This window comes from Thalassophryne amazonica, chromosome 20, assembly GCF_902500255.1.
Source record: "Thalassophryne amazonica chromosome 20, fThaAma1.1, whole genome shotgun sequence".
Lineage (NCBI taxonomy): Eukaryota > Metazoa > Chordata > Actinopteri > Batrachoidiformes > Batrachoididae > Thalassophryne > Thalassophryne amazonica.
The window spans coordinates 348,961-359,535 of record NC_047122.1 but is presented as its reverse complement, the minus strand read 5'-3'; the positions used below and the strand labels follow the sequence as shown (position 1 = coordinate 359,535).

General features: G+C 45.6%; 1 protein-coding gene across 1 annotated transcript; it reads right to left on the bottom strand.

Moving 5' to 3' along the window:
• Positions 1–2,063: 2,063 nt before the first annotated feature.
• LOC117502330 (cysteine-rich, acidic integral membrane protein-like) lies at positions 2,064–8,873 on the bottom strand. The gene is made up of 4 exons (XM_034161373.1): positions 8,730–8,873; positions 7,427–8,220; positions 5,574–7,374; positions 2,064–2,177 (listed from the first exon to the last, which is right to left on the bottom strand). Exons 1-4 carry the CDS (start codon positions 8,871–8,873, stop codon positions 2,064–2,066), a joined length of 2,853 nt encoding a protein of 950 aa, XP_034017264.1.
• Between the last annotated feature and the right edge of the window lie 1,702 nt (positions 8,874–10,575).

The following is a 10,575-nucleotide window of genomic DNA, read 5'->3' as shown; positions in this document are numbered from 1 at the left end:
CTTTGTCTCGCTCCATCAGCGGCTCCGTCGTGACGCGTGACGCCTTCGCGCGGCTTTCCATGACAAAATCTCTTGTTAAAAGTGAAATCTGCCGGAAAATGGCTGATGTCCAGCTCTTGTGATAACCAGAGAAATTGCACACAACGGTCCCGGATCGACACAGCCATCCGTTTAGAAATGAAATGGTCATTTCTGCCTGTCGATCGTGGCTCAGCGCACCGTGCGCCATTGTGGGCCATCCTTAAAGCGGTAGTAACACTCCTTAAGCTCTGTGAAGCCCATAAAATTTTCACCAAAAGCCATGTGAATTTTCCGAATGGTTTCCAGCTACCTGTCTCTAACAGTTTCTGAAAAAATTCTGATGGAACAAAGCCCAAATCATTCCGCCATTTCCTCGCAATGAAAAAACGACGAGAGGGGTGGACCAGTGCTCACTCAAAGCCTGCCCACAGGCGAATGACGCAACCGACAGGCGTGAAAAAACTCACGCATGCCCATGAACGTTCAAGCTTGGCTGATGTAAAAACATATGAATCAAATTCATATATTTTTTGCATAAAATAAAAAGGTCAGATACTTTTCTCACAGACCTCGTAATTATTTCTATACCCGGATGGACATAATAAAACATAATAATGTGACTGTACGTCTGTGACTGTGAGTCACATGCAGAGGCACATATTGTCTGCTCAGTCAGAGGGATTAAATACTGGAAATTGCTGTGTTTTATATGGTGTGTGGTTTTCTTTTTTTGTTTTTTCTCCAAAGCAGCGGCGTGATCTGGTGCAACACATTCCAGCTGCTCGCACTGTGTTCGCGCACAGGTGTGCATGAAACCATCGCAGCGGGATCATTGATGCCTGCCCAACCGTGTGTCCCTCCCGATGTCGGCTCGATGTTTTCATACTTATTCGTGCTGTGTGTGAAGGGGCCCTTTGCAAGGGCTTTAGTGTTGGTCTCCGGTGCAGAGGCGAGGCCGTGACCCCAAACCAAAGCTATCTGCCTAAACACACAGAAGAAGCTGAAGGAAATAAAATGAGGGAAATTGCCCCAAATATGCTGACAAAAATGTCAAAGCTGCATTGTGCCATTCTGATTTTTGGTGAACTCAGCTAGCTCGCGCCACACCTGGGGTTCTTCTGTCTCACGGTATGTGATGTGCTGAGTGCCCGACAGAAAGCTCATGTGGACATCTACCGCGAAAAGCTGAGCGGTTTTCATGGCGATGGGATTGAATTGTTCCACTAGACGTGGCGGTTTGTTTGTGTAATTTTTGAGCAGTAGAGGTGAAATGAGGTCACAGTCAAATCACGCTCACGTTTTGACTTCCAACTTGAATCATAACTCGACCACAAAACTTTTATTTGGAATTTGATTTTGTGAGTGTTTCTGTCTTTCTCTATCAAGGTTTGTCTGGTGTTGAAGTTCGATGGAACCAGGGGCACTGCTACTTCTTTAAATATTTGTAAAAAACAAATAATCCATACGGGTCACAGATGAGGACCGATAGTCAGGTTTTTGAATGATTCCTGGGACAGAACCCCCTTTGGCTTACTGATGTGATCATATTTTGCCAGTTGGGGGCGCTCCCTTAACATTTCTGTTATTGACTGATGATGATGAAGTTGATGAATCGACAAATGAAACAAATAATGCAACAGTTCATCAGTTGCTGTTCATTCTGTATTAATCTTAATGTTCTGCCCATGTTTGTCAGACTAATGCTGACACTTGGATCAAGAGAATAAAATAATGCCGTGTTCTCACTCTGCTGTACCTTCACTGAATCATCCTGAATGAACTTCACAGAGAAAATGTCTTTTTTTTTAAGTTGGCCAATGCCCTGTATGCTTACTTTGACTTTTTTGCTCCAATTTTGTCTCATAAAACCTAAACTCATTTTAAAAATTGCTTCAGCCTCTTTTTAAGTTGTAAACGTCTTTATTCAGCCGACACCATCAGATGAAAGCAACCTATTACAGCTTGTCTGTGTAGGTTCTCAGTCATCCAGGTCATTATCGTCTCTGAAGCTTGAAAAAGGACGACGTGGAAGAAAGAAGGCCTCACTCTGATCGAAACCACTGGTTGTGGTGACCCACACTTTCTTTCACACCATGGTGCATGTGATTAGGCACATGAAGAATAGTGCCCGACAGGAATAGTGGGTCATGTACCACCTGCAGAGGGACAGCCTCCACTGGGGTCATATACCTGAGACTTTCCACCTTTTGGTGTTTAGAACTGAAGATGAGAGGTGAAACATCTTCAAGAAACTTAAAGACATCCAGTCGCCCTTTTTCAGGCTCCAGAGATCATATACTGCAATTATTGTGAGAAATCGTCATCGTGGCCTTCCCTCGATGGCGAGGAAGACTGTCTGTTGATCGAGTCCTGAACAAGATGCGGGCGCGGACATGACTGAACAGGTCCACGTTTCTGACAGATGCTGCATGTAGTTGCTGCAGGAAGCTTCAGCTGCTCAGGATCTTATTCTCTCTATTTCTTCTTTCTCCTCTGTGTTGTTTGTTCATATGTTTTTCATATGTTGCTCGCCATCTGGCTCGGTTCCATTCTTCTTCTTCCCAGGTCTTACAGTCGATTGAGCGGTTCTTCAGGTTGTGCTTCAGGGGGTCCTATAGTGTTACTTCTGCCCTCCACTGGACTGTTTTCCTTCACTCAGCTGAGAGCAGAAGATCTGTGTGGGAAGTCAGCTGTCGTCTTTCTCTCCGATTGTTCTGTCTGAGTTATTTTCATTAGTTACTTCATCCAAACCATCAACATGTCTATTAGACCCCATTCCTACCAGGCTGCTCAAGGAAGCCCTACCATTATTTAATGCTTCGATCTTAAATATGATCAATCTATCTTTATTAGTTGGCTATGTACCACAGGCTTTTAAGGCGGCAGTAATTAAACCATTACTTAAAAAGCCATCACTTGACCCAGCTATCTTAGCTAATTATAGGCCAATCTCCAACCTTCCTTTTCTCTCAAAAATTCTTGAAAGGGTAGTTGTAAAACAGCTAACTGATCATCTGCAGAGGAATGGTCTATTTGAAGAGTTTCAGTCAGGTTTTAGAATTCATCATAGTACAGAAACAGCATTAGTGAAGGTTACAAATGATCTTCTTATGGCTTCAGACAGTGGACTCATCTCTGTGCTTGTTCTGTTAGACCTCAGTGCTGCTTTTGATACTGTTGACCATAAAATTTTATTACAGAGATTAGAGCATGCCATAGGTATTAAAGGCACTGCGCTGCGGTGGTTTGAATCATATTTGTCTAATAGATTACAATTTGTTCATGTAAATGGGGAATCTTCTTCACAGACTAAAGTTAATTATGGAGTTCCACAAGGTTCTGTGCTAGGACCAATTTTATTCACTTTATACATGCTTCCCTTAGGCAGTATTATTAGACGGTATTGCTTAAATTTTCATTGTTACGCAGATGATACCCAGCTTTATCTATCCATGAAGCCAGAGGACACACACCAATTAGCTAAACTGCAGGATTGTCTTACAGACATAAAGACATGGATGACCTCTAATTTCCTGCTTTTAAACTCAGATAAAACTGAAGTTATTGTACTTGGCCCCACAAATCTTAGAAACATGGTGTCTAACCAGATCCTTACTCTGGATGGCATTACCCTGACCTCTAGTAATACTGTGAGAAATCTTGGAGTCATTTTTGATCAGGATATGTCATTCAAAGTGCATATTAAACAAATATGTAGGACTGCTTTTTTGCATTTACGCAATATCTCTAAAATCAGAAAGGTCTTGTCTCAGAGTGATGCTGAAAAACTAATTCATGCATTTATTTCCTCTAGGCTGGACTATTGTAATTCATTATTATCAGGTTGTCCTAAAAGTTCCCTAAAAAGCCTTCAGTTAATTCAAAATGCTGCAGCTAGAGTACTGACGGGGACTAGAAGGAGAGAGCATATCTCACCCATATTGGCCTCTCTTCATTGGCTTCCTGTTAATTCTAGAATAGAATTTAAAATTCTTCTTCTTACTTATAAGGTTTTGAATAATCAGGTCCCATCTTATCTTAGGGACCTCGTAGTACCATATCACCCCAATAGAGTGCTTCGCTCTCAGACTGCAGGCTTACTTGTAGTTCCTAGGGTTTGTAAGAGTAGAATGGGAGGCAGAGCCTTCAGCTTTCAGGCTCCTCTCCTGTGGAACCAGCTCCCAATTCAGATCAGGGAGACAGACACCCTCTCTACTTTTAAGATTAGGCTTAAAACTTTCCTTTTTGCTAAAGCTTATAGTTAGGGCTGGATCAGGTGACCCTGAACCATCCCTTAGTTATGCTGCTATAGACGTAGACTGCTGGGGGGTTTCCATGATGCACTGTTTCTTTCTCTTTTTGCTCTGTATGCACCACTCTGCATTTAATCATTAGTGATCGATCTCTGCTCCCCTCCACAGCATGTCTTTTTCCTGGTTCTCTCCCTCAGCCCCAACCAGTCCCAGCAGAAGACTGCCCCTCCCTGAGCCTGGTTCTGCTAGAGGTTTCTTCCTGTTAAAAGGGAGTTTTTCCTTCCCACTGTAGCCAAGTGCTTGCTCACAGGGGGTCGTTTTGACCGTTGGGGTTTTACATAATTATTGTATGGCCTTGCCTTACAATATAAAGCGCCTTGGGGCAACTGTTTGTTGTGATTTGGCGCTATATAAAAAAAAAATTGATTGATTGATTGATTGATTGATTGATCTGTCCTTATGGCGTGACCCACCCGCCGAAGCTGGTTCTTGAAGATGACACATTCTTTGCTCTGGATCTTGGCTTCTAGTCTTCCCACCTGATGCAGAGGATACTCCTCATACAACATTGGTGGAATAGCTCGAAGGTCTGGTTGGTGGTCCATCCAGGTCTCAGATCTGTATAGTGGGGATGACAACAGCTTTGTGGACTACGATTTTAATCTTATGTCGAAGGTCTCTGTTGTTGAAAACACAGTTGTGTAGCCGCCCAAAGCCAGTTCCTACACACTTGAGTCAGTGTTGCATCTAGTTATTGATGTTAGTGTTTGATGACACATGGTTGTCCAGGTTCTCTAGGACTTGTTTGTGTAGTTTCACAGCAGGAAGGTTTAGACTGATCACGTTAGGTGGAGGTTGGTACAGGATCTGTGTTTTATGTAGGCTTTGTCAAAGGTTTCAAGGATTTTCTAAAGACCTTCTTCCATAAATGGCTTTTATGTCTTGATGACTCCTGTGTGGTGTTCCAGTCCTGCGTGGTGTTAATGGTCCTGTGTGGTGTTGTGCTCCTGTCTGGTGTTATAGTCAATCAATCAATCAATCAATCAATTTTTTTATATAGCGCCAAATCACAACAAACAGTTGCCCCAAGGCGCTTTATATTGTAAGGCAAGGCCATACAATAATTATGTAAAACCCCAACGGTCAAAACGACCCCCTGTGAGCAAGCACTTGGCTACAGTGGGAAGGAAAAACTCCCTTTTAACAGGAAGAAACCTCCAGCAGAACCAGGCTCAGGGAGGGGCAGTCTTCTGCTGGGACTGGTTGGGGCTGAGGGAGAGAACCAGGAAAAAGACATGCCTGTGTGGTGTTCCATTCCTGTGTGGTGTTGTGCTCCTTTGTGGTGTTACGCTCCTGTGTGGTGTTGTGCTCCTGTGTGGTGTTACGCTCCTGTGTAGTGTTACGGTCCTGTGTGGTGTTATGCTCCTGTGTGGTGTTATGCTCCTGTGTGGTGTTACGCTCCTGTGTAGTGTTATGGTCCTGTGTGGTGTTACGCTCCTGTGTAGTGTTACGGCCCTGTGTGGTGTTACGCTCCTGTGTGGTGTTATGCTCCTGTGTGGTGTTACGCTCCTGTGTGGTGTTGTGCTCCTGTGTGGTGTTACGCTCCTGTATAGTGTTACGGCCCTGTGTGGTGTTATGCTCCTGTGTGGTGTTATGGTCCTTTGTGGTGTTACGCTCCTGTGTGGTGTTGTGCTCCTGTGTAGTGTTACGCTCCTGTGTAGTGTTATGGTCCTGTGTGGTGTTATGCTCCTGTGTGGTGTTATGCTCCTGTGTGGTGTTACGGCCCTGTGTGGTGTTACGGTCCTGTGTGGTGTTACGGTCCTGTGTGGTGTTATGCTCCTGTGTGGTGTTATGCACCAGTGTGGTGTTGTGTTCCTGTGTGGTGTTACGCTCCTGTGTGGTGTTACGCTCCTGTGTAGTGTTATGGTCCTGTGTGGTGTTATGCTCCTGTATGGTGTTATGCTCCTGTGTGGTGTTACGGTCCTGTGTGGTGTTATGCTCCTGTGTGGTGTTATGCTCCAGTGTGGTGTTGTGTTCCTGTGTGGTCTTATGCTCCTGTGTGGTGTTATGCTCCAGTGTGGTGTTGTGTTCCTGTGTGGTGTTACGCTCCTGTGTGGTGTTATGGTCCTGTGTGGTGTTATGGTCCTGTGTAGTGTTATGGTCCTGTGTGGTGTTCCAGACCTGTGTGGTGTTCCAGTCCTGTGTGGTCTTGTGCTCCTTTGTTGTGTTCCAGTCCTGTGTGGTGTTCCGGTCCTGTGTGGTGTTATAGTCCTGTGTTGTGTTATAGTCTTGTGTGGTGTTACGCTCCAGTGTGGTGTTGTGCTCCTGTGTGGTGTTATGCTCCTGTGTGGTGTTATGGTCCTGTGTGGTGTTACAGTCCTCTGTGGTGTTATAGTCCTGTGTTGTGTTCCAGTCCTGTGTGGTGTTCCAGTCCTGTGTGGTGTTATAGTCCTGTGTGGTGTTATAGTCCTGTGTGGTGTTCCAGTCCTGTGTGGTGTTATAGTCCTGTGTGGTGTTCCAGTCCTGTGTGATGTTCCAGTCCTGTGTGGTGTTCCAGTCCTGTGTGGTCTTGTTCTCCTTTGTTGTGTTCCAGTCCTGTGTGGTGTTCCAGTCCTGTGTGGTGTTATAGTCCTGTGTGGTGTTCCAGTCCTGTGTGGTGTTCCAGTCCTGTGTGGTGTTCCAGTCCTGTGTGGTGTTACAGTCCTGTGTGGTGTTCCAGTCCTGTGTGGTGTTACAGTCCTGTGTGGTGTTCCAGTCCTGTGTGGTGTTATAGTCCTGTGTGGTGTTCCAGTCCTGTGTGGTCTTGTGCTCCTTTGTTGTGTTCCAGTCCTGTGTGGTGTTACAGTCCTGTGTGGTGTTATAGTCCTGTGTGGTGTTCCAGTCCTGTGTGGTGTTCCAGTCCTGTGTGGGCTTGTGCTCCTTTGTTGTGTTCCAGTCCTGTGTGGTGTTCCAGTCCTGTGTGGTGTTATAGTCCTGTGTGGTGTTACAGTCCTGTGTGGTGTTACAGTCCTGTGTGGTGTCCCAGTCCTGTGTGGTGTTACAGTCCTGTGTGGTGTTCCAGTCCTGTGTGGTGTTATAGTCCTGTGTGGTGTTTATAGTCCTGTGTGGTGTTACAGTCCTGTGTGGTGTTTCAGTCCTGTGTGGTGTTGTGCTCCTTTGTTGTGTTCCAGTCCTGTGTGGTGTTCCAGTCCTGTGTGGTCTTGTGCTCCTTTGTTGTGTTCCAGTCCTGTGTGGTGTTCCAGTCCTGTGTGGTGTTCCAGTCCTGTGTGGTGTTACAGTCCTGTGTGGTGTTCCAGTCCTGTGTGGTGTTATAGTCCTGTGTGGTGTTCCAGTCCTGTGTGGTGTTATAGTCCTGTGTGGTTTTCCAGTCCTGTGTGGTGTTCCAGTCCTGCGTGGTGTTATAGTCCTGTGTGGTGTTACAGTCCTGTGTGGTCTTGTGCTCCTTTGTTGTGTTCCAGTCCTGTGTGGTGTTACAGTCCTGTGTGGTGTTATAGTCCTGTGTGGTGTTACAGTCCTGTGTGGTGTTCCAGTCATGTGTGGTGTTACAGTCCTGTGTGGTCTTGTGCTCCTTTGTTGTATTCCAGTCCTGTGTGGTGTTACAGTCCTGTGTGGTCTTGTGCTCCTTTGTTGTGTTCCAGTCCTGTGTGGTGTTACAGTCCTGTGTGGTGTTATAGTCCTGTGTGATGTTACAGTCCTGTGTGGTGTTATAGTCCTGCGTGGTGTTCCAGTCCTGCGTGGTGTTATAGTCCTGTGTGGTGTTCCAGTCCTGTGTGGTGTTCCAGTCCTGTGTGGTGTTATAGTCCTGTGTGGTGTTCCAGTCCTGTGTGGTGTCCCAGTCCTGTGTGGTGTTATAGTCCTGTGTGGTGTTATAGTCCTGTGTGGTGTTCCAGTCCTGTGTGGTGTTGTGCTCCTGTGTGGTGTTCCAGTCCTGTGTGGTGTTACAGTCCTGTGTGGTGACACGAAGATGACATCAATCAATCAATCAATCAATTTTTTTTATATAGCGCCAAATCACAACAAACAGTTGCCCCAAGGCGCTTTATATTGTAAGGCAAGGCCATACAATAATTATGTAAAACCCCAACGGTCAAAACGACCCCCTGTGAGCAAGCACTTGGCTACAGTGGGAAGGAAAAAGACACACATCAAGACAATGAAAGACTGCAGACTTGGTAAAAGGTCCACACAGTTCACATCAGTTTCTCGTACCATCAGGTCTCATCAAGAGTGTCCAGGACTCGCCAGGACACCATCATGTCTGTGGGACCCACCACGTTTTGATTGTGGTCATTTTGCCGTCGGGTCCTTCAGCAGGTGTGGAGCTGTGTGCTGATGTTCTTCACAGCATAGTTCCTGAGTGACTTTCTGCACTTTCTGCGTCTCTCACGTCATCTGTTCTTACCAGCAAGCAGCAGCAGTAAAAGTTGAGGGATGAGAAAGGTTGGCTAAACGTACCTTGGTTTTGAACGTGTTCAGAACTCTCAGGAGCTGGGTTGGACTCTCTGACACTCGGTCAGGCTCAGCGCTCCTCAGTCTCAAGTAGATGAATGGAGATGCTTCACGGCGCGTCGGGCTCTTTAGCTTCAGTGCTCCTGTCATTATTGTCCAACATCACATTCAAAGGACTGTTCAGTCATTGAAGCCCCTTTTCTTTTTATTTTGGATTTAAACTAAAATAAATGTAATTTTAAGTCTTCATCTGCACTGCCGAGACATATGCAGAAAATTAACTAACAATATATTTGTTTAATGTTTCTTCAAATTAATATTTGTCTTGGGAGTGGAACAGATTTGTTTCTGTCAAAATGAATCACGTGGAGTTTGTCTTCTGTGTCACTGTGACAGCAGAGCAGGTAGTTCAGTGGAATATGAGTTTTAGCCCCAGTCAAGGTCACCTGTCTGTGTCCTCAGACAGGACACTTGATCTGCATTGTCCCAGTCTACCCAGGTGGAAATCGGTGCCAATGTTACCTGGGGAAGTAAGCTGCAGTGGACTGGCATCCCATCCAGGGGGAGCCATACACTCTTGTCCGCTTCACGACTTGTAGACCGGTGATAAGCCGCGGCATTAGCGGGCCTCGGGGTCTGTGTAGGACTGACTGCTTCTTCGTTTGTCTGCTTTACTTGTATTTCTGAAATGATAACTGTGCTCTTGTGGCTCAGTGTGTCAATAGATTTAGCTGTGGCTGTTTGTGGCGGTTGGTGAAAAGGAAACATGAAACAAGGCACATCTTTGAGGGTCACAGGGAACACTTTAAATTCTTCAGCTTGCTCATGGTCCAGCAGTGTCTCATCAGGGAAATATGTGCATTCTTTCATGGCTCCATTTAGTCGAGAATAGAAATCAATATGTGCATTGACAGTACAAGAATGTGAGATGCAGCAGAGCCAGAAGCAGCACTGGTGTGAACTCTGGAGCTGTTCTGAGGATTTGACACATTTCTCTTGTGTAGAAAACCCATGTGATGTTTGTGCTGTGGTGAACGTGACTGCAGCTCCTATGTGTTGGACTCATTGGATATTGTTGCTGCTAAATAGTATCCTTGATGTTATTATTTTGAACCCGCCTGTAGACAGTGACAGGTTGACGAGTCCATCCCCTCCTGTTTTCTTAACATGACAACTCAGAAATAATAAATGCTGTCATCTTGTAACTCATCACATTCAACGGGAATATACAGTGCAGCCTCTTTAACTCGCGCGGGTTGGGGTCCAGAAAATCGGACCGTGAGTAATCTGAAACCGCGAGTTAATAAGATTGACCAAAAAAAGTTAAAATCATCTCACCTTGCCACTTTACAACAGTTTTGATCATTTGAAGCACATTTCCTTCCTGGATGTTGATTATTTCTTCAACTGGAGTGGGTGCAGGATCTTCTTCTTCCTCCTCGGACGGCTGCACTGGAGCGATGAGGGCTTCATCAGTGCAGATGACTCTGGACGATTCAAAGTTTTTGAATGCGACCTTCCTCTTTAGATTCTTTCCGCCGGTTCAGATTGGACTGGAATTTACACACGCACCTGCCCCTCAGGCTCAAGGCACACGCCCCTCAGGCCCGAGGCACACACACGCACCCCTCAGGCCCATGGCACGTACCTGCCCCTCGTGCCTGCCCCTCACACATGTGGCAGGGTCATATTTATAATTGCGCTCGCACCACCCAGTGGTCAAATCAAAAATGACTGTTATACGGTAGTCTAAATTTTCGGGATCACAACATACATTAACAGCAAGTCCTTTCATAAAAATGTAGATCAATCCTGGAATGACAGATGTATAGGGAGAGTCTTGCTTGGGTTG

What these genes read in the sequence shown, in the direction of transcription:
- LOC117502330 (XM_034161373.1), bottom strand. Translation starts at nt 8,873, where the DNA reads ATGACAGGAGCACTGAAGCTAAAGAGCCCGACGCGCCGTGAAGCATCT. An exon ending in TGAACACGTTCAAAACCAAG is followed by an intron (nt 8,221 to 8,729) that starts GTACGTTTAGCC and finishes GTCACCACACAG; the next exon opens with GACTGTAACACCACACAGGA. An exon ending in AGGAATGGAACACCACACAG is followed by an intron (nt 2,178 to 5,573) that starts GCATGTCTTTTT and finishes GTCCCTCTGCAG; the next exon opens with GTGGTACATGACCCACTATT.